At 40.0% G+C, this 23927-nt stretch overlaps 2 protein-coding genes and 1 long non-coding RNA gene across 4 annotated transcripts in view; 1 reads left to right on the top strand and 2 right to left on the bottom strand.

Moving 5' to 3' along the window:
* The window catches only part of LOC144583991 (uncharacterized), a 484560-nt gene that overhangs the window by 141442 nt on the left and 319191 nt on the right, over nt 1-23927 (bottom strand). The window lies entirely within an intron of this gene.
* CALN1 (calneuron 1) overlaps nt 13006-23927 on the bottom strand; it is a 152692-nt gene continuing 141770 nt past the window's right edge. For both annotated transcript variants that reach the window (XM_072978223.2, XM_072978224.2), the window contains exon 6: nt 13006-16653. In XM_072978223.2, coding sequence (XP_072834324.1) covers nt 16526-16653 — 128 coding nt within the window. In that variant the 3' untranslated portion in view covers nt 13006-16525. The remainder of the gene's footprint in view (nt 16654-23927) is intronic.
* On the top strand, nt 18107-22235 carry LOC110088823 (uncharacterized). The gene is made up of 3 exons (XR_013537967.1): nt 18107-18458; nt 18640-18831; nt 19361-22235. It is a non-coding gene; the product is annotated as an uncharacterized LOC110088823 (long non-coding RNA).

Consider the following 23927-nt stretch of genomic DNA (forward strand, 5'->3'; position numbering starts at 1 on the left):
TTTTTTTCCTCACTACCTTACCTTCCTTTCTTTCTCTTTCCTTTCTTCCTTCTTTCTCCTTCTTTCCTTACTTCTTTCATTCATTATTTCTTATTCTTTATATCCTTCCTATCAACTTTCTTTCTTAATCCCCTTCCTTCTTTCCGTCCTCACTTCCTTTATTCCTGTACGTTTCTTTCTTTTTCTTTCTTTGATTATCTTTCTCTTTCCTCGCTCTCTTCTTTCCTTCCTTCCATCTTTCTTCCATACTTTCTTTCTTCCATTCCTTCCTTCTTTCCTGCTTTCTTTCTTTCTTTCTTTCTTTCATTGTTTATTTACATTTCTTTCTTCTTTCTTTCATACTTTCCTTTCCATCTTTTTTCCTTCCTTTCTTCCTTTGTTTCTATATCTTTCTTTCATTCTTTATTTCCTCCCTCCATTCTGTCCTTCATTCCTAGTTTCTTTTTTCATTATTTCATTCTTTCCTTCCTTCCCCTTCCTTCCTTCCCTCATCCCTTCCTTCCCTTCATTTCTCTCCTTCCTTCCTTCCGTTTTCTTCCTTTCTTCCTTTGTTTCTACCTCTTTCATTCTTTCTTCCTTCCCTTTCTTCCTTATTTTTCAAATTATTTCATTCTTTCCTTCCTTTTTTCCTTTCCTTCCTTCCCTTCCTTTCTTTTTGTTCCCTTCCTTTCTTCCAGTAATTCTTTCCTACCTTCCTGTCCCCAGTTCGTTCCTTCCTTCTTCCTCCATTTCATTTTTCCTTTCATTATTTTTTTCATTCTCTATTTACTTTCTATCTCCTTCCTAACATCCTTCCTACCTTTTTCACTTTCTTTTTTCTTTCTTTCCTTCCTTTCCTTTCTCGATCCTTTCTTTCTTTCTTTCTTTCTTTCTTTCTTTCTTTCTTTCTTTCTTTCTTTCTTTCTTTCTTTCTTTCTTTCTTTCTTTCTTTCTTTCTCTTTCTTCCTTCATTCTTCTACTTTTCTTTCAGTCATTATTCCTTTCCTTCTTAGCTCTTCCTCTTTCCTTTCTACCTTTCTTCTTTCTCCCTGTCTTTTTCTTTGTTTATTTCTATCATTCTTTATTTACATTTCTTCCTTCTTTCCTTCCTTCCTTCTTTTTCATCCTCCTTGCTTTCCTCCTTCTTTCCTTCCTTAATTTCTTTCTAACTTTCTTTCCTTCCTTCTTTCTGTCCTTCTTTCTTTTTCTTTCTTTTTTCTCCTTCCTTCTTTTCCTCCTTCTTTCCTTCCTTTTTATCCTATTTTTCTTTCTTTCTTTCCTTCCTCTCTCCTTCCCTTCCATCCTTCCCTCCTTCCTTCCTGCTTTCTTACATTATTTCAGTCTTTCTTTCCTTCCTTACCCTCCTTTATTCCTTCACCTGTCTTTTATCCTTTTACCTTTTTCCTTCCTTCCTTCTCGCTTTCTTTTTCTTTTTCTTTCTTAATTTTTTCATTCTTTACTTATTTCCTACCTCCTTTCTTTTTTCTCTTTTACTACTGTTTCTCTCCTTCCTTTTATTTGCTTCTATCTTTCTCTATTTCTTTTCTCTCACCCTTCCTTCCTTCCATTATTTCATTCTTTCTTTGTTTCCTTCCTTCCTTCCTCCCCTTTTTCTTCCTTCCTTCCTTCCTTCCTTCCTTCCTTCCTTCCTTCCTTCCTTCCTTCCTTCCTTCCTAAAGAAAGAAAGAAAGAAAGAAAGAAAGAAAGAAAGAAAGAAAGAAAGAAAGAAAGAAAGTAAAGAGGGAGAGGAAGGAAGGAAACAAAGAATAAAAGAAATAAAGTTGGAAGAAAAGATGGACAGAAAAGAAGGATGGAAGGACAAAAAAGAAAGATATTACATATAACTAAGGAAGATTAATTTGGTGGGATATGGAATCTTCAGAAATATATGGAAATATTGAAAAATACTTGTTCAATGCAGTAAAAATATAATTAACCATGCGAATAATCCTTTAATAAGAAACATATTAATTGTATGGAAGAGATATAAAAAGTTTTGTCCTTTTACTTCACCAATAAAATTAGTAACTGAAATAAAAAATTTCCCAGGATATTTGGAGCGCTTTGTAGATTTGTTTAAGGATAAGAAAAGTTGCCAGAATGAAGGATTGGATGGTTAAAATGAGTTCAAAGGATCAGATTATAGCTAAACTTTAAACTAATAAATTATCATGATACAATTATATCCAATTAGACAGATGAACTAATGAATGATGGAGGATTAATGGCAAATAAGTACAAACAATTTATCATCACATGAAGACATGCAGAAAAAGGGAGCAGTAAGTAAAATTTATGTGCTAATTTTGGATAGGGAAGAAAATGAGATCCAAATAGAAGGATTAAAATCAATTTGGGAACATGATTTAAAAACAGAAATTAGAACAGAGGACTGGATAAAAATTTTGAAGATGAGAGGTTGTATATAACTCCGGTGAAATTGAACATAATAAATTCAAACTATTATAAGGCCTGTTGGAAATGTGATGAAGAAACTGGAACATATTATCATATGTGGTGGGAGTATAAATTGATTCAGAAATATTGGAAATTGATTTTTAAGGAAATATGTGATATATTTCCAAAAGATTAAATTTAACTCAAAAATTGATTTGCTATCAATAGAAGATAGAACTTGATTATTATGCAAAGGTATTGATTTCTAATTTTATGATAAGTGCTAAATTATTAATGACTAGATACTGGAAAGACAAACACTATATATCAAATTAGAAGACTAGTATAATGAAGTAAAGGACATTGCATTAAATTACAAATTGACTACTGAACTAAAGATGAAAAGAGTATTAATAAGTATGAATATTTTTATGCTATATGGGGTAGATTTATTGAATTTGTATTAGTGAAATGAAAGGGAAAGCCTCTAAGTGACAATCAACACAATTTTGGAAAAGAAGTTCGTAATAAAATAATTACTCCAAAGGGTGCATTCGGTATCGGGGTGCACTGGATTTTAATCAATATTTTGTATTGTTTTGTATTGATCAATTTGTTTTTGGAAAATGATAAAAAATTTAAACAATTTAAAAAAGAAAGGAAAAAATGAGGAAGGTAGGAAGGAAGAAGCAAGGAAGAAAGGGAGGAATGAAGTTAAGGAAGGGAGGGAGGGAGGGAAGAAAAGAAATAAAATAAAGAAAGGAAGACTGAAAGGAAGAAAGGAAAGAGAAAGAAGAAGAAAAAGAAGAAAGAAGAAAGAAAAAGAAAGAAAGAAGGTAGGATAGAAAGAAAAAAGAAAGAAAGAAAAAAGGATGAAAGGTTAGAAGGAAAGCAAGAAGGAAAGAAAGAAAAAAGAAGGAAAGAAGAAAGGACGGAGGGAAGGATGGAAGATGGAATAGTGAAGGAAGGAAGGGAGTCAGTACGGAAAGGAAGAAAGATAGAAATAAAGGAAGAAAGGAGGGAAAGAAGGAAGGAGGGAAAGAATGAAATAAAAGAAAAAAGTAAGTAAAGAATGAGAGAAATAAAGAAAAGGAGATGGAATGAAGAAAGGAAAGAGTGAAAGATGGAAAGTAGAAGGAAGGATAAGAAGGAAAAACAGATAGAAAGAAAAAAGGAACAAAAGGAGGGAAGGAAGGACAGAAATAAGAAAAGAAAGAAGGAATGAAAGAGAGAAAAAGAAAGAAAAAAGATAGAAACAAAGAAATGAAGGAGGGAAGAAGATGGAAGATGGAAAGGATAGAAAGAAAGAACATAGGAATGTAAAAAAGAATGAATGAAAGAAAGGGAGAAAGGAAAGAAGTAAAGAATGATAGAAGATAGAAGGAAGGAAGAAAAAAGAGAAGGAAAGGAAGAAAGAAGGAAAGGAGATTAAAGAAGGAAGGAAAAAGAAAGAAGAAAGGAAAAGGATTGACTAAATGAATCAAACAAAGAAAGTAAGATGGAAGGAAGGAAAATAGGAAGAAAGTATAGAAGGAAAGAAGTAAGAATGATAGAGAGACGATAAGAATTAAAGGGAGAAACAATGAAAGAAAGGGAGAAAGAGGAAGGGAGAAAGAAGGAAGGAAGAAAAAAGGAAAGATAGGAAAGGGAGAAGGAAGGGAGAAAAAAGGAAGGATGGAAGGAAGAATGTGAAAGGAAATAACAGTAGATAGTTAGATAGATAGATAGATAGATAGATAGAGAGAGAGAGAGAGAGGTACCTTGCTAGATGATGACCCCGCTGTACGATGAATCCGCAGGACGGTGACTTTTTTGCAATCGCTATAGCGATCGCAAAACGATGTTTCCTATGGGGGATTTTCACTTGACGTTGATTAGGTCTGTGCTTCGCGAACCATTTGTTCACAAGACGACGCTGTTTTCCAGCTCCGCAAAATGGCTGCCCTGTGTTTTCTGAACCCATGCTTCACAGAGCAGCCATTTTAACAGCTGATTGGCACTCGGAAAATGGCTTCCCCTATGGGTGATCTTTGCTGGACGACGAGGTAATTTCCCCACTGGAGCGCATTAAATGGGTTTCAATGCATTCCAACGGGGAAACTGTTTTCGCTGGATGATGTTTTCACTTAATAGTGATTTCAGGGAAACAGATTATCGTCGTGGTGCAGGGCAGGTAGGTAGGTAGGTAGGTAGGTAGGTAGGTAGGTAGGTAGGTAGGTAGGTAGGTAGGTAGGTAGGTAGGTAGGTAGGTAGGTAGGTAGGTAGGTAGGTAGGTAGGTAGATAGATAGATAGATGATGGATGGAAGGAAGGAAGGAAGGAAGGAAGGAAGGAAGGAAGGAAGGAAGGAAGGAAGAACGAAAGAACGAACGAAAGAAAGAAAGAAAGAAAGAAAGAAAGAAAGAAAGAAAGAAAGAAAGAAAGAAAGAAAGAAAGAAAGAAAGAAAGAAAGAAATGGAGGAATATTTAAGGAAGGGAGGAATGATATAGGCAAAGGATGGAAAGAAGGAAGAGAAGGGGGAGCGAGGAAAGAAGGAAGGATGGAGGAAAGAAGGAAGGAAAAAGTGAGCTGAAGGAAGGAAGGCCAGTGAGGGGAAAAAGGAATGAATAAATGAATGAAAAACAGAAACTAAAAAGGAATTAAAATGGGAAGTAAAGAAAGAAAGGAAGTAGGAAAGAAGGAAAAATGAAGTGAGAAAGACAGGAAGGGACGAAAGAAAGAGAACAAATAAGAATGACTGAAGGAAGGCATCAGAGAGAGAAGGAAGGAATTAAAGAAAGAAGATAAAAAGTAAAGAAAAAAGGAAGGAGGGAAAGAGAGGGGGGGAGGAAAAGGAAGAAAAATGAATGAAAGAAAGAAGGATGGAAGTAAGGAAGGATGGAAGGAAGAAATTGAGGAAGAAGGAAATAGGAAGGAAATAGGGGAAGGAAGGAAGATAAGAAAAATGGAAGGATGGAAGAAAGGAAAGGAAGAAGGAAAGAAAGACAGAAAGCAGGAAAGGAAGGAAAGAAAGAAAGAATAAAAGAAAAAAGAAAAAAGGTAGAAACAAAGAAAGGAGGGAAAGAAAGAAAGAGAAAGTGGGGAGGGGGAGGGAGGAAGGAAGGAAGGAAGGAAGGAAAGAAAGAAAGAAAGAAAGAAAGAAAGAAAAAGAAAGAAAGAAAGAAAGAAAGAAAGAGGGAAGGAAGGAAGGAAGGAAGGAAGGAAGGAAGGAAGGAAGGAAGGAAGGAAGGAAGGAAGGAAGGAAGGAAGGAAGGAAGGAAGGAAGGAAGGAAGGAAGGAAGGAAAAAATAAAGATGAGAAAAGAATTAAATGAATGAAACAGAAAGTAAGAAGGAAGGAAAATAGGAAGTAAAGAAAGAAGGAAGGAAAGAATATAAGAAAAATAGAAAGAAGCAAGATAAGTAAAGAAATATAGAAAGAGGGAGGGATGAAGGTAGGGAGGAAAAAAGAAAAGAAAGAAAGAACGGAAGATAGACGGAAGCATGGAATGAAGGGCTAATGAAGGAAGAAAGGAAGATATAAGAGGGATGGAAGGAAGGAAAGAGCAAGTGAGAGAAAGAAGGAAGGAAGGAAGGCTAGAAAGGAAGATGATAGGAAGTAAAGAAGGAAGGAAGGCTGGTAGGGAAAGGAAGGAATGAAAGAAGGAAGGAAGGGGAGGGAGGAAAAAATGAAAGATTAAAAAGTATGGAAGAAAGAAGGAAGATAGGAATTAAAGAAATAATGAAAGAAAGGGAAAAAGAAGAAAGGATGGAAGGAAGAAAAGAAAGAGTAAGACAGAGAGAAAAAGAAAGTAAAACAAAAGAATGGAAGAAAGAAGGAAAGGATGAATAAAGAAGGTAAGAAGAAAGGCTAGAAAGAAGACTAGAAAGAAAAAGGATAGGAAGTAAAGGAAGGAAGTCAGTCAGTCAGTCGTATGGTGCTCACTACCATTCTTGTGCTTACGAACATTCCTCCCTTCCTTCCTTTATTAACCATGAAAGTGGATAAAGGCCTTCATAACTTTAAGTTATTCCTTATCTTTCTTAGGAAGAATTAGACTTGTAAATATTACTAAAAGTTATATATTTTAATGATATTAACTCTTTGATTTCAGAATTACCATATGTATGGCAATTTACATGGCATTACCGCGTTTCCCCAAAAATAAGACAGGGTCTTATATTAATTTTTGCTCCAAAAGTGCATTATGGCTGATTTTCAAGGGATGTTTTAATTTTTCCATGTACAACCATCTACACCAATTCAAATACAGTCCTGTCATTTTCTTTTGGCTGCTGCACAAGGGTGGAGGACGGGGTTTCACTTAACTAGGGCTTATTTTGAGTGGTAGGGCTTATATTACGAGCACCTTGAAAAATCAGACTAGGGCTTATTGTAGTGAACAGCCCTTCCCTCACCTGCCCGTCACCGCAGAACATTGAAAAAGGAGCCTATGAGTGGCCAGAAGGCGGAGCCAAGGGGGGGGGAATGGAGCTGGATATAAAGACTGGTGTATGGAGTCTGGAGAGGATCTGGGAAAGAGACTGTGTGTATCTAGAAAGTGACTAGAGAGGGAGTTAGAGATGTGTAAGAACATAAATTGGAATAGAGAGTTAAGAATTTTGAAGTTGTATCTGATGAGACTCAAGTATAAGTGATTGGAAGCCTGTGATTGATCTAATGAATATTTATCATCTATTAACTTCCCTCATCAAATACAGTGGGGTCTTGACTTGAGAACTTAATCCGTATTGGAAGGCGGTTCTCAAGTCAAAAAGTTCTCAAGTCAAATCTGCATTTCCCATAGGAATGCATTGAGAACCATTTGATCCGTATCTGCTCTTTTCCGTCCATAGAAACTAATGGGAAGCTGCTATTCTGCCTTCGACCACTAGAGGGGGATATTTTGTTTCTTTTTTTCTTAGGTCAAGAAAGGTTCAGGGAAGGCAGGGAAAATACAGTCCAGGCAGTCCAGGACCAGGCAGTCTGAAGACTGTCTCCCAATTCACTCTCCAAACGCTGGGAGGAGTGAGGAAGCAGACAGGCACCCTTTTCACTGGCCAACAGCTAACTGAAAGTTCAAATTTTGTACTTTCCCTGCCTCCCACGTGGTTTTTTTCAGTTCTTAACTCAAATCTAAGTACTTAAGTCAAGTCAATATTTTCCTATGAGAGTGGTTCTTAAGTCAAAATGTTCTTAACTCAAGCCGTTCTTAAGTCAAAACCCCACTGTAAAAGCTTTATGTTTTTAACAGCACACATAATTGATATTAAAGCATTAATATCTGGTGTCAGCGAACAAGAAAGAAGAGCGTTCTCGTGAAGGCCTGGGGGGATAGGGACTGTGACGGCTGCGATGACGTCACCTGCCTATCATGGTTATGCTGGAACCCATCTGCCTATAGCAGAGCAGGAGGTGGGACTCCAGGAGGTGAAGCTGTGTATATAAGGGGGGGAGTGAATGATGTGAGTCAGTTTTTAGTTAGTTGAGAGTTATGAAGAGTTAAGGTCTGAGTGATAGTGTGTGTGAGGGGGTACTTTATTATTACTGATTGCCTTTTTAGTTTAGTTGATAATGTGATTTACCATTCCTTCTGTTGTTATCAATAAAATACAAGTTTTTATTTTTAAAATCATACATTTGTCTGAAGAGTCTTATGAAGGAGTGGTTGGTGGCAGCGTAAATAAAGTGTGAATGAGAGAGTGTCCTGACCGTTGTGACGTGAAAGAGGGACGTCACAGGGACTTCAGAGGAAATCGCCACACTTATGTTCAGGTTAGGTCTTATTTTCAGGGAAACATGGAATAACTGATGAAACTGTATCAGAAGACATTTAAAGATATCTCAAGAGTTCCGAAAACACACCAATAAGATCAGGCAATTAAATCAACCCAATTTAAGGAGTAATATGCTGTAAATACTAGTACAGCGTATTTATGGGGGGGGGGTCTTTGTAATATAAATCAAATTCACAGACAGAAATCTGTTCTGAGGGTTTGGAGTATAATGGTAGGAACCGTAGCTCTGTTGTTTGATTTCTGTTTCCTTTCAGCCTAGGTCCCTAAGTGTTGCCCCCTCTTTGGTTTGGCTGTGCTGATAAAACAAACAAACAAACAAACAAAAAAACCCCTTCAAACCACAGAGAGAGACAGAGGGAGGAAGCACAAAAGAACACCTCCTGTCAAGTCCGTTCCGACTTATGGGTTCTAACTCCATGAATGAGCAAGCTCCAACATGTCTTCTGCTCTACAGATCAGCTCAGCTCCTGCAAACCCAAGCCTGTGGGGCCTTCAGGGAGTTAATCCATCTCTTATTTGGCCTTCCTCTTTTCCTGCTGCCCTCCCTCTTTCTAAGAATGATGATCTTTTCCAGAGATTACAGCCTTCTCAGGATGGGTTCAAAGTAGGGCAGCCTCAGTTTCCACACTTTGACCTCCAGAGCGAGTTCAGGCTTGACTTGATCCAGGGCCCCCTTGTTTGTTTTTCTGGTAGTCCAGGGTCTCTGCAGAGCTCTTCTCTAGCACCACCATTCAAATGAATCCAGACACACACACCCCAATCACCTTCCTATCAATGTGTATCTACCCACACAAGGTTGCAAAGCAAAGCTACTGGTCGAGTTTGAATTAGTACTTCCTGACCTTGGAAGTTTTCCTAGCAGGAGATTTGAATGGAAGGAATGGCATTCAATGGGCTATAACTTGAATGATTCCCTGCTTGACATTTTTATCACCCCAAATGATCTTCAAAGGCTCTCCAAATTAAATTTACTAAATTATCTTTTTTTTTTTTTTGCAATACTACCCTAAATGGATTGTCTTGCATCAGTTCTACCAGAGGGATCGGGATCATTTGCCAGCCTACTTCCCTCCCCCTTTTTTGGATGTAACCATATATAACTTATTTAACAAAGAGTTAAATAAGGATGGGTGATGGTGTCACCCCATATTCTTCATGGATCTTAAGCCCATGATACAACTGAAGCATTATTTCCAGTGGGCAAACGTAACAAATCTATTAATAAACCTAGTACTGTATGTGATTTAATTCTCATGAGAAGAGAAGACTCCCTGGAAAAGACCCTGATGTTGGGAGTGTGAAGGCAAGAGGAGAAGAGGACCACAGAGGATGAGATGGTTGGACAGGGTCACTGAAGCAACCAACACGAATTTCACCCAACTCCGGGAGACCGTGGAAGACAGGAGGGCCCGGCGTGCTCTGGTCCATGGGGTCACGAAGAGTCGGACATGACTTAAAGACTAAACAACAAAAGGAAAATTTCTGGCTTACTGCAGATTTTTCCCCAAATAGCTGATGCCTCAAGCAATGAAAAATGGTGGCCAAGGAGAAAAGGGAGGGGACCTTTAGAAGAAAATGAAGCCGTGATACATCCACGACTCAAGCCACGTTCCACCCATGATACATCCACAACTCAAGCCACGTTCCACTGCCCAGTGACACCCAAACCCCGCCTGTTTCCGAACACTGTCCAGATAACATATGGGTGAAACGACTTAACGACTAAACTACACCACCAATGTGATTTAATGGAGAATGTCAATTATTGAAAAACCAGATCCCTGCTTTGTACTAATTTCACTGCAGAAACAAAGCCAATGTTCTCCTGATAAAATACTATGAGCTTTAAAAAGTATAAAATTACCATTGCCAACATGAAACATCAGTTGCATTAAGCTGATTGACTGTCTCACTGTGAATCTAGAGTTGGAACAAATTGGTCCACATTAGATCACTGGGCAGTTCTGGCTCACTTGTCAGAAAAATACCAGGTGGCAGACAACTGTTTACAGCTTTCTTTGATTTGAAAGGGGTTTTTGATCGTACCCCTAGAAAACTGGCTTAGGATAAATTGGACTAAGACTCCTTTGGAAAGAAGAATACAATTGCAGTTTCTTATCCAAAAACAATATATGTTCATACCAGCTGTCAGATTTCCTTATTGCCAGATCTAAAATTATAGGTCCCCACCCCATCACAAGGTTTGGAAAAAATTCCAATTGGACACAACAGAATAATTGTTGTAAACAAGCTGAAAGTTTAAATGTCTGAGCTTAAATTTCAAGTACAATTCTAGCCGATGGTTGTTGTGGGTTTTTCTAGCTGGACTGCCTATTGTAAATATGCATTATTTATTATTTAATTTTATTTAAAGTATTTTCACCTCACCTTTCTCCTAAAGAGGACCCAAGGTGGCTTACAGCATTAAAAGGACAATACTTAAAGAAAAAGAACAGGAAATATACTGTACAAATATTTAAAAAGAATTAAGCAAGTATATTAAAATGGCAAATAAAATCAATACTAGGGTCAATTTGGCTAACTGTAGTATGTCGGCTGTTGTTTGCTTTTCTTAAATACACATTTGTGTTCTGAAAGCTAAGCCTAGGAGATCCCCATCTGGGCAAAACAAGCAGTCAGAGCCTCCATTCCCAGCCTAGGGGCTTGCAACAGCTCTGGCATACAACGCGACATGGTAAGGCAACACCAAGACGCAGGCAACACCAAACCGCATCTTCAGCACCAGCTTCAGGAAGAGGGGCCAGCAGCGTCTGCTTTCTCCTCCTTGTTTCCCGTTCCCTTCCCCTTGCCTTCCTTCACTCCCAGCCCCAGGCAGAGAAGGGGGGGAAGGAAATGACAGCAGTTCCGTGGTGTCACAGCTGGCTGGATGAGGCAGGAAGAAGCCAGAGGGCAGAGCTGCCTACAGCCTGCTAACCTTCAAGACCACCCAGGCCAGTGAAGTGCAATTCCTTACGCTATCATTAGAGAGGTGGCTGGCAGGGGCAGTTGTCGGGCAAGTACTGGACAGCTTGTTCTGGGAGTACCGTCCTACTACTGGAAAAACCAGACCTGCAGGGATGGTCCCAGATTCCTTTGACATGCCAAGACATGCTAGGTCCACTAGCAAAGAACAACTGGTGGAGGGCATCACAGGTTATGTGGCTATTATAAAAGGAGGTGGCGAGTCGAAAAAGGTCAGGAAACACTGAGTTGAAGCATCGTCTCAGAGACTATGTGACAAAAGAGCTGTTTTCTCTCGTAAATAGAACTTGCCACTGCTGTGTGGCCAGGATGAGTCACCTGCAGGTTCTTGACCAGCGACTCACCTTGAGAAAAGAAGGCTAAGAGGTGATGATAGCACTTTCAAAATACTTGAAAGGATGTCCTACAGAGGAGGGGCAGGATCTGTCCTCCATCATCCCAGAGTGCAGAACACGCAACAAAGGGCACAAGTTAAAGGAAGCCAGATTTTAGTGGAATATCAGGAAAAACCTAACTGTTGGAGCAGTACGCCAGTGGAATCAGTTACCTCAGGAGTTGGTGAGTGCTCCAACACTGGAGGCATTCAAGAAGAACAAGATTACTAATTTTATTTAGAATGTTGAAATGGAAAGGACAGTGACACACTTAAAGGAGATTTAAGAATGTAACCAGAGAAATACGATATGTAACAAAAAAATGGAAGATCACTATCTGTTGGCCAAGTAGAGGGGCGTCTAGAGGGGCGCCTAGAGGGGCGAGGTATAACTCGAATGAATGAATGAATGAATGAATGAATGAATGAATGAATGAATGAATGGTTATGCCGGCATAGTAAAATATTTAATAGAGGGATTAGCCCTTTTCACTGGGGATCCATTATGCTAAAGGAGGCTTTGACTGAAACTTTTAAAAATCAGCATGGATGGATCACCACAGATTCAATAACTACTTTAGGTCACAAATTAGTTTGGGTAACTGATCTCGAGCTGTCCATATCAGATGAAAAGGGATGTCCCACTAGGAAATCTCATCAAAAATTAAGCACAACTCAATTAGGTCTCTCCACAGCTGGCGTTATATGCCACTCCATTTCGGATACACTAAAGAAACTCCAGTGGTGCCTCACTTAATGATTACCTTGTTAAATGACGAATCCGCTTGACCGTGAGGTTTTTGCGATCACAAAACGATGCTTCAATGGCCAAAAATTGCTTCACGACGATCGGTTCCCTGCTTCAGGAACAGATTCTTCGCATTATGATGATCTAAAAACAGCTGATCGTCAGGTTTCAAAATGGCCACCCGCTGTGCAAAATGGCTCCCCCCTATTTTTAGGAGGCATTTTTCACTTTACAGGCATCGGAAAATGGCTGCCCTATGGAGGATCTTCACTGGATGATTAGGTATTTAGCTCATTGGAACGCATTGAACCGGTTTTCAATGCATTTCAATGGTTTTTTTTAATTTTCGCTTGATGAGGATTTTGTTCTATAGTCATTTTGCTGGAATGGATTATCCTCGTCAAGCGAGGCACCACTGTAGTCTGTGCTGTTGGAGGAAAGGTGGGAATATCAGAAGCTGTACAAGCATCTTTCTTTTTCATGTCATCCACTGAATAGATGCTTGGCTGTGGCTTTGTGAAGGCCAGTGGAAGAACGGATAGTGTAACTAATGAAAGTCTTCAGGTATGGCATTGTTGAAATAAAACCCTTCCACAGTGAAGTGAGGCCAGGAGCCATAAGCGTTTAGATCCCGGTGTAACGGTCCAAAGTAAAAGGGCTTTCAACCGCGTGTCAGCATTCAGCTGCCACGCTGCACCCACTCCACCTTCATGCCATTGTTTCATGACTGAAAGAATTTTTTAAAAATGCCAGGGCAAAAGACAAAAGCAACTTTATTTCTATTGCATAAACCATGATTAAAATTAAATTGTCTTCTCACTCTCTTTTCAAAATACAGATTAAGATATGTACAGTGGCTAAGTAGTCTGGATATATGGCAGTATCTTCCCCTTATATACTTTATACAGTGCAATAATATAGTAGGTATATATTAAAATACTCTTTTTCCCCCCTAAAAAAGTCGCATGCAAGAGAATGCATTTGAAACACAGGTTCTTATTTAGTTGTACTGGAAGATGTTACTGTTTCCACCTTCGAAACAATTGTTATGGAACAATGGCTGTGCTGAAAATTGTATAAATGCTCTTCGCAAGGACCTTCAGAATCATTTCCAGTTTGGGCAAAATGGGATGAGACTCCACGAAGACTATACTCACTCCTCGGATACCCCTTAAAAGAAAGGAGTATGTGCCTTTCCATCCTCCTGCATTCAATACAATTAATAATATAGCTAAAATATAGAGGTTTATTTCATCACAGGCTTCCCCCCCCCTCTCTTTTGGTTGTTGAAATTTACAATGGCTTGAATGATGTTCGGTCTAACAGAATTCTTTCAAGTCTCCTCAGCATCTTCTGATCCCAATCACAAAATTCTAGGATTTCAACAAAAGATTTGATTATCCAAACTTCCCTTTTTGTTCACTTGATTAAAATGAAATTCAGCAAGGACTGAGCAAAAGCTTTGGAAGGAAAGGGTGTTGTACAGGCAGAAGGCATGACACCTTATAGAGCGCTACTAATAGAGCTGTTAGAAATCTCTTCTACTCATGGAGAAATTTGGCTGGGAAGGAGAAGTTGCCTGTAAGACTTTTTTCTCCATCATCCTTCATGTCACTTTGCTGCTATTCCAAACCATAAAAGCAAATAAGCAACACAAAAACGATTTCCCCCTGGTCTTTCATTAACACACGTGGGGGTTTTTGGGCTTTCTCACGCCAATTTCATATTCTCTTTTTGTATGCAGTTTTCTGCTGTGTACCTTTTTCTGTAAGTGCTCTAAATAGAAAGTTCAAGAACTAAACAATAATTGAATGATGATCTCTCGTGTTGGTACAGGAAAGGGAAATAATCATTAAAAAGTATCTTTCAAGGGACTTGGGACTTAGAAAAAAATGCAGTGATGCTTAAATTTATGTGACAGAAGTGTTTTCTCCAACCCAGGGTGCTCCAGGTATGAAATATTTTCCTTCCTTTCTTGACATCAAAGTTATTTTTAGGGTGCTAGGCAAAAATCTCTTGTAAAACAAATTGATTTTGAACATCTCTCTCTTTAAAGTTCTTGTTTTTTTTGTGCTTTTATCAGTTTGCTCGTATTTTTTTAAAAAAATACTTCAGAGCTATTGATAAAATGGAATACAGAATGCTTCAAATATAAATACACATAAACAGGAATGGCTACCTGAGGCAATTGGAACATTTGACAATGCTTTATATGTATAAATAATTTGTTACATGAGGCTTTGAGGAATGAGGGGAGAAAACACCTTTGCTTCAGAAGGAAAGTGCAAAACCTACACAGAAGCAAAAATAAGCAAATTCGGCAGCGCTTATTTTCAAGAACCATAACCACTTCCTGAAGAAAAAAGTCTTACTGTATTAGAATCTGTAATTTCAAAATGGATATATGATTCCCCTTTCCTCATTTTCTGCAACCACCGTTGCAAATTTAAGTAACACATTGCTTAGAACTTGATTTCAGCAAAATTGCTACCAGTAACTGTTTTCAGACTCCTCTAAATTCAGACATGTTACAGGTAGTGCTCAGGGCAGCAAACACATATCCCCCCCCCCCGCGCTTTATCTTCCCAACCGCCCTGTAAGGTAGGTTAATGTGACTGGCCCATAATCACGATGCCCAGGCCCCAGTCAAATGCTACCCTCACACCGGCAAAGGGCTTATTCTTGCGACCAGGTTCATTAAGAAGGCTGCACTATACAGTATGCAAAAGAGTGACAAATCCCATGCAAGTGTCAGCCAATCATCATCCTTTGCTTATTTTAAAACATTTCTCTTGAAACCAATGGGTTGGAACCAGATGCAATCATACTTGCGTAACTTAATCTTTACATGTGAGCCATGTTGATATAATCCTAATTTACAGACTTTGCAACGGTTGGTATTTCTGCTTCTGTTAGCAGAAGCCTCTCCTGCCAGCTGATCTTAGAGAGGGAAAAAAAGGGAGGCAGAAAGGAGTGAAGAATAGAGATGGCTTTTTAAACTTCTTACACCACAAATCCTATCATTCTCTATTTGGCAAGTTCTACCTGACTTAGACCCATAAATGTGGCTTGGCTGGGAGGAAAGGCCTAAACTGAGATGGTTGGAAATAGGAGTTCCCAGATAGCCTTCGGGGAGGAACAGGTGAGCCTCTGGGTGGCCCTTCCATCTTAGGACTTCTCCCAGGTGAGCCACATTCTAACCCACTCTGGGTAGAACTCCTAGAACGCCAAATTATGGAATTTGTAGTTCAGCAAGTCCACAAATCCCATCCCTTGTGGGGAGAAGCATCTGCATCTGTTCCAGAATTCTTTCTAACTCAGGCTTTGAGGAACGAGGGGAAGATTCTGCGGCCAATTACAGCTGCATTAGGATAATGCAGGGTAGAGGGCCGGTAAGTGAGATGTCCTGCTTTGACCTTGCCCAACTTACAAAGTTCTTTTTTCTTCTTTTTCTGCAATGGTTACCAGTAGCAGTAGATTTCTGGTAAACTAAGTTTAGACATGTTTGAACAGGATAAAGACAAATCAGGTGAACGCTCAAGGTGCACAGCACGGGTTCAAAGGGTGACAGAGGAAGACTTGGCGTTGGCCAGATTAGACAGTCTTTCCTTCCCTGGGGACAAAGCATTTCCTGGGCAAGTGAAGTGCAAGGATGGTTGTCTTCTAAACCTGCCAAGTCTTACGATAAACAAATGAATAAAACTCCTCTGACTGCATCCCTGAATTCATTTCCCTTCCATTGACAGAGGAGTAAAACCTAAAACGATGAAGTCAAATGGATCTGAAGAAACAGCGAGTTTATCTCTTCGTGTGGTCATCCAGGTATTGGTTTCCATCTACCGTTGGAAAGATGAGTTTAAGGACCTCCTGGCCCAAAAGGAAGCCATTTGCACAGATCCACCCACTCTGCATGGTCTAGTTTTCTTGAAGTTTGAAAAACGTATAGCTAGGGCTGACGGGGAATCCTTGCTCCAAATCTACTGTTGCCACACGAAGAAGAATAAGAATAAGGAAGGGGAGGAGAAATAGTAATGGAATAGGGCTCCTATGGTTGTTTTTTTATTGCATTAGGAAAGAAAAATAATTAAAGCATTAAGACAGCCCTTTTATGTCCCTGCCAAGAGGATGTATCCGATGGGCAACTGATACGCTGCTGGTCCTTTGCTGAACTCTTCACTCTCTCTCTCACGCGCTTTGTGACGTCGACTGGGGAGAAAGTTCACCGGGCAGCATGCGCATGCGTGGATGGTTGGTTTCACAGTGTTATGGCTACTCCATGCCACTCCGGAGGATCTGATTAGCGGCAATCAACATGACGCTGATAATAAAGGCCATAGCAAAAGCACATATCAAGCTTTTCCGCACGCAGGTCTGCCGGTTCTGTTTCTGAGAGTGCACTAAGGAAAGGAAAGAAAGCAACAAGTGAGAAGGATGATTAAAATAAAAAAGAACGGCAGGTTACCCACCTGTAATTGTAGCTCTTCGAGTGAACTTCTGTGATTCACACCCTGGGTAATCTGTGCCTGCGTAGAGCCTCACCGGAAGATTCTAGAGCTTCTGCGGTAGAAAAAAAAAGCCCCTCCCCACCCGTATAAGTACCGTGGCACCAAGACTCTCCCTTCAGTTGTGTCAACCGATGCATGTAAGCAGCATGGCGTGACAGAGGGAAGGTCGGGTGGAATGTGTGAATGGTTGAAGCAGCCCACCCCTTGGTAGGTAGCTGGTGACCTATAAAAAGGCAAGGTTGGGTGCGCTGAAGGTAAAAGGCAAAGGCCCTTCTAACATCCAGCGTATGGAGGATTCTTTCTTATTTATTTATTTTTTAAAAATAGGATTCTTTCTTTTTTATTTATTTTTTAAAAATTTATCTAAGAATAGGGTAGGGAATACAAAGGGTAAAAGGCAGTGGAAGGAAAAGGAAAGGGTTAGGGGGATAGGAGAACAGAAAATATACACTCATCCAATCTAGTCATATTACAATAACAAATCCCTTTCAGCTTTTTTGTAATTTGGTTGCCCTCCAGCTATCCACTTACAGCTTTATTTTAGTTTAAATCTATGTTACTCCAACACTATCTGATAACCAAAGTCATTTGTATAATAAATCCAATCATTCAATTTCCTTTTGAATTGGACAGTTATTCATCACATCTGAAAAAATATCCATTTCTGTCTCATTCCATACTTTCTCAATAGGGTCCTCTTGTTTCTCTGCTTTCTTCCAATTTTTGAAAGAGGAGAATGAATCCAAAACAACAATCCAGTTTTCAGTATTACATTTTCTGGCTGTAGTAATTGAATAAATCACTGGATAATTCTTTATCCCATCTATGTTACCTGGTATCTTACTCAATAAGGGCTGTTCTGGAGTTAATATAGTTTCACTTAACTGTTGTTTAGCATCTGATGAGCTCTTTCATCTGATTTTCTATCTGATTAGAACATTCATTTATTTGCTGAAATCCTGCTGCTATCATCTTCTGCATGTTAATCTGCCATCCCTTGTCTGATTTTTGTGCCATTATTCCCAAATTTCCAATGAGCAGGGTTTATATAAATAGTACTATATCCTTCACAAACCAAACCCACAATGATAAACCTCCCCTAGGTTCTTCCTCCCATCCATATACAGATGTTATCATATATAAATCAACTTTTAGCCCAGCAATTTAAAATACAACCGTGGCAAAATATCATTTTTTCCTACAAAAAGCCAACAAAATTCTATTACCGGAGTCCCACAGAGTCAAGCCAACGAAGTCCAAAATATAACGCGATCACAAGGTTTCAGTCTCTCTAACAGATCTCCTTATAATCCAACTAATATTCTTTCCATTGGTCCAAAGAATCCATAAAGAAAAACTCCAGTCCTGTTTTTCCTGGCTCCTCAGTCCAGTTGGTCACATCTCGATGTTTTGTTTGTTTCTCAGTCTGTTCTCATGCTTCTAAAAAAAGAAACTTATTCCTTCTTCTCCAAAACCAGATGAACATCTATTTCAGAGCCCCACACAGTCTAGGTATACTAAGAGAGATCTAAGCTGAACCACATTCACAAAGTTTCAGCCTCATAAATCCTGTCCATTGGTATTTCCCTCTGGGATTTTTTTTCCAAGAACACAGAACTTTTCCGTCACTGTCTCTCTTTTGGCCTTCAGCTAGCCTGCTGTTTAAGAGTCAGTTTCACTTTTGAAGAAGCAAGCTGGTAAGCAAAAGCTCGCCGCTCTTTTCCTTCTTTCAGCCAAATATTTTCACTCTGCTTTCTTTTTCAGCTTAATGGGGCTGTTCATAAATCAAAAGCTTCAACTTACTTTGTTTCTATATATTTTCCTCGCTGTTCATAATACCTGTTCTCTTCTCCTCCGGGGGGGGGGGGGGTCTCACAGCTCAGTGCCAAGATGGCTCCCGCATCCGATCTGTGCTCGAGTGAATTTTACAGATGGAAGAAATACTGGGTTGCTGCCTGCTCTCCCCCATCTGTTGCGCACCAAATGCTTCAGAGAAAGAGGTTTATTGGAGAAATTATATATAACCCAGAAAGGTTAATTTGGAGGAAAGTGGAATCATCAGAAATACAGGTAGATATTGAAAAATATTTATTTGGTATGGTTAAGAAGTATAAAATAAGTGAAATTAAAAACCCGTTCTTAAAGACAATGTTAAACATATGGTATAAATATAGAAAGAATTTATGCTCATCTAACTCTCCATTTGGATCAGTGACAGAAATAGAGAATTTTTCTGTCAATATGAAACTGTATGCGGAATTATTTAAAGAAAAAAAAAGTGATTTGCCCTTGAAGTTCAGAATGAAGCAGGGCAAAGGTTAATAGAGTTCTGTCAAGAGAACAAGCTGGTCATCACAAACACTCTTTTCCAACAACACAAGAGGCATCTCTACACATGGATGTCACCAGATGGACAATACCGAAATCAGATTGACTATATTCTCTGCAGCCAAAGATGGAGAAGCTCTATACAGTCAGCAAAAACAAGACCTGGAGCTTTTTTGGGGATGGTGAAATAGCGAGAGAAACCCCCTTTGTTGTGCTGATATACTGGTTCGATGGCATCTTTGAGAAGTACATTTTTTATTTCTTCTTCTAGGGTTTGCGACGGTGGAGTAATGATGTGTGTTGGTGGAGGAAGTTGGAGGAAATGGACGTAGTAGCCATTCTGGATGATGGAAAGTACCCAGACATCTGTGGTGATGGATTCCTGTTTCCAGAGGGCAGGATGGGCGTAATGATTTTGCGATTTCAGTCAGGGGAGTGTCAAACGTGATGTTGGGTTTGTGGTCATTTCGCCTAGTGAACGGCTGTAGATGAGGTTTGGTTCTTTGATTTTTGAAATAAGGTTATAAGATGTTTGTCTTTGAGGGTCATACTGGAACTTTTGGTAGGAATTGTATGGCCACCTCCACTGATTATGCTGTGGGCATTATTAGTAGGATGGGTAGACTCCCCAAACGCCTCGCTGCTGATCTTTTCTTTTGAATGTTTTCTAAAATGTCACCAGTTTCTGCATTAAAGAGGCCTGCCCCATCGAAAGGAAGGTCCTCCATGCATGCACAGGCATCCTCAGCAAGGACAGCTGTTTTCAGCCAAGAAAAGCGTCATAGTGCTTTTCGTAGTATATTTGGGATCGCGTAGAGAGTCGACAAATTGTCAATCGCCCTTGGTATCGAGAGATTGAGAGTCATAATACTAACGTTTGTGACTCGATGTCAATGGAGGTGGCATGTCCATGGACATTTGTCGATGTTGAGAGTCATCAATGTCAAGTGACGTTAGTTGAGTGCCCATGGACACTGCTTGATATGGCTGGTTATCGGTCTCGAACTCAGGATCGTAATGATGTTGGGTTCGATATTTAGGGTCTACTGGGAGTTGAAGGCCGTGCATCGATGGAGGGACCAAGCGTGTGTCGACTGACCAGGGTGGATATCAAGAATCATCAATATCAGAGCCTGTAATCTTGATGATGTCAAAACAGAGGTTGGTGATGAGTTGGTGGAATATTGGAATATATGGATGCCAGGGATGCCAAGCGTGAGGAGCAGTTTCTGTCATCCAGGTTGGTAGGGAAATAGCAGGAGGCTGGAGCTGTAAAAGCCTCATGCAATGAAGAGTGTTGCTCGACCGTTCTGGGATTTTTAGATCCCAGGTAGCGAGCAGTTTGAAACCCGTGTGGGTCATGGTGATATGACAGTTTTGACACCAATGGTTGTCAAGATCGAGGCCCGCCCTGCGAAGGTACCACCAAACTGGGTACAGTAACTGATTGACTGGTAGTTGTAGTTTATCTGGATGAGTGCTGGTCAGGGTAAATGGCAACCCAATGGGAGTGCTGAACATGGGTCTGAGCCACGCCTGATGGAATAGGCGCCTCACAGGAATGTTGAGGTAGATGTCTCAGAGGAGGCCGTGGTGGGCGATCTGATTCAATCAAATATGGCATAGTTTCCCGTTGTTGTTCAGAATCAGCTCTGTCAAGTGAAGCAACTACAGAGGGGTTGCTTGAAGGAACAGAGTGTTGAAGACTAGGAGGAGAGGACATTAAGCGATCAACTCAGTCGTCCCATTCTGGTGATTGAGAACAGGGTTGATGAGATGGGAATCCATCATCATCAGAAGGCAAACCAGCAGAGTTTAACTCACATGGTTCTTGAAGCTGCAGAGGAATAACTGTGGGTGATTTAGATTTTTGTTGTTTGGGTCTTTTCAGTGGAGAAGGTTCCGGAGCCAACAAGGCTTCGGTGGACACTTGATGTTTAACGGAGGGTTTCGATAGTGAAAGCTTCGGTATCAAACTTTTCTGTTTGTGGGTTTGGGAAGTTTTGGATGAAGTGGATGGAGCATCGGTGTGAGATGGAATGGCTGATGGACATTGTTTTGAAGATTCAGAAATGGCTTATTCCATCGCTTTGGCCTGAGAGATGCCCTTACAACAGCGGTCCCCAACTTTTTTGGGACCAGGTGAGCCTCTGAGGAAGGTAGGGCACCCCTTCGCTCGGGCACAAGCGTGAAGGGGTGCGGGAGTGCTCACGACGGTGCTGGCACACGCGTTTGTGTGCAAAGCAACTGTGGGGAGGGGAGTGTGTGAGGTCTGCCTCCGCGGCCCGGTCTGGCTCAGGCCACGGACTAGCACCAGGCCGCAGACTGACAACCTCTGCCTTACAGGGAGGTTGTGCCATCTTAGTTGGTTGAAAGGATTGCTCCCAAAGACAGAGTTTCAACCTTGAAAGGCGAGAAAGGAGAACTCCGCGCTTGAAGTTTTTATAATATGGGCAAGAGGATGTTTGGTGTGCCTCCCCCGAGCAAAAAAGACACTTGGCGTGGCTGTCGGAGAGTGGTCTTTTGTTGTCACAGACCACACAGTGTTTAAACAGGCCCAAAGGGGCCATGAATAGTAGGAAAAACAATTTGGAAAAGAAAAGAGGGGTTTGTGCGTGTGCTGCGGCTGAAGACCAAGCACAAGAAGGTAGAAAAAGAAATAATAGCTTTGGTATACATATGTTCTATAAAAAATGAGAATAATTAGAAAGAAAAAAGGAATCATGAATAAACTCTCTTTCACTTTCAACTCAGAAGCAGAAGAAACTGAAAGGGGATGCTTGGCGCCAAGGTACTTATACCGGGGGGGGGGGGGTAATTCTTTTTTTTTTTTTTTTTTTTTTTTTTTTTTTTTTTTTTGCTACTGCAGAAGCTCTAGATATCTTCTGATGAGGCTTCGTGCAGGTGCGGATTACCCAGGGTGTGATTTGCAGAGGCCACAAAGAAGAACCATCTTTCTCTCACTGCTCCTCAGCTCTAGCAAGAGGACATTGAGAAAGATTACTGAATAGTTTAATTTTCAAGGATGGCAACTTGAAAATTAAACCACAGCAAAGTTGTGCTTTGCTGTTGTTACTTACACTGTGAATTCCTGCATTAACCCCATTTTGAGATAATTGATGTGATGGACAAATTTTTATCTCATGGCTTTGTTTGATCTGTTGCAACTTTTTTTTCTGATGCTGCTTTGAACTTTATGGGATTGGTGCCTTTTTTATATAAATGAATGAATGAATAAATAAAGGTAACAACTCTAAGGCATTGGACTATTCCCTCCTCAGCTAAACCTGAAGAACAGATTCAGTAGCAGACAGAGGTCACCTGGTGACAATATGGACTGTATGACTATCCATATTGATTTTTTTTGAAAAAATGAGTAATTGTTTCTAACTGTGACTCTATAGAAACAAACTGTTGTACAGAAATCTGAAGCAAATTGACAGACTACTTTGGCTTCCTTTCAATGCTATTCTCAAATGCTCCTCACTGAGATTTATCTTATCCTGTCCTGTTTCAGAAAATCACAAAAGATACACAACATACTGGTCACGGAACCTCTGGGCAAAACCAGGACCAGCTCTGTCAACCACTCAAAAGGCCCTGAACAGCCTCTGCAGAAAACACTGAAACCCAAGTGGAGATACGGCACTTCAACCATGAGTGGAAGAAGAGTGAGGCCATTGTGTTGAGGCTATTGTGAGTTCTGCAACATCTTCCTGCCCCAGCATCTGTATGTGATTTTCCTTCCATGCAACGAATGAGAGAGAATTTATGCAAAAGTGATGGGACAGAGAGAGAGAGGGAGAGAGAGAGAAACACTGTTCCTCCCCTCAAGTCCAGCAGGGCTTGGGTTCCTCTGCCTTTGAATCAGAGGCCCAGTCTGGTTGTCTTGGGCTACAACTAAAGGAGATTTGGGTTAATATCCCCACTTCGTTGTGAAGCTCACTAAGGGCCTGCACCATTCCCCAGGAATCCCTCAGGAGAAGGTGGAATTCACACTGAGCAGAACAGCCTCCAGCTTTTTTGACGATAAAGCAGGAAGGAGGCTGACGGAGGAAAGATACAATATATAAAATAAACACAACTTAATTTTTTTTTTAAAAAAGAATGAAGTTAAGACTCACTAACTTGGATGAAACTACCACCTCTGTATAGGATAGCAATCTTGAGGTACTGAAAAATGTTGTGTTGGAAAAATATCAGGGAACCCTTAGGGAAAAAAAATAAGTGGGGGATATTTTTGAAACATTAGAAATGTTTTAAAAAGGATAATTCCTCATTCTGAGAAGAAAAAATGATGCCATATTAGACTGTAAATTATGGGTCGCTGATGAATAAAAATTAGAATCATTTAGAACTTAGAATTCTAAGACTCAGAAATAAAATGGGGTTGTTTTTAAGGCTGAGAAATCCATGCTATCCCTAAGATCCTGTAGATGTACAGTTTTTTTGCCCAAGCAAATGAATATGGCCACTGATTTGTGACCCGTATAAGATTTCAAACCAGTCTCTCTCAATCTGAGCAACCCTGTATGGTTTAAACGATCTTTGTTGAGGAACTGAACAAACACACCTTTGAATGTAAGATACTTCACTGGTTGCCTCCGGGGTTCCTGCCTTTCCCCACCACCTCTTCTAACACTAGTAAACAGGTTTTTATGCAATTTGTATTCATTTTTTGTGAAAACAGCCCCTTAAGTATGACCAGCCTAAAAATACTTATCGTTTTGGAAGAAGACAAATCTCTCTTAGCGCTTCAGGACAGTAAGTCAGTCAGTCAGAAACCTTTACTGGCATACTGAGTACAGTAAAACAGACAAATACAATAACATACAACT

The sequence above is a fragment of the Pogona vitticeps genome, chromosome 7 (genome assembly GCF_051106095.1).
Source record: "Pogona vitticeps strain Pit_001003342236 chromosome 7, PviZW2.1, whole genome shotgun sequence".
Lineage (NCBI taxonomy): Eukaryota > Metazoa > Chordata > Lepidosauria > Squamata > Agamidae > Pogona > Pogona vitticeps.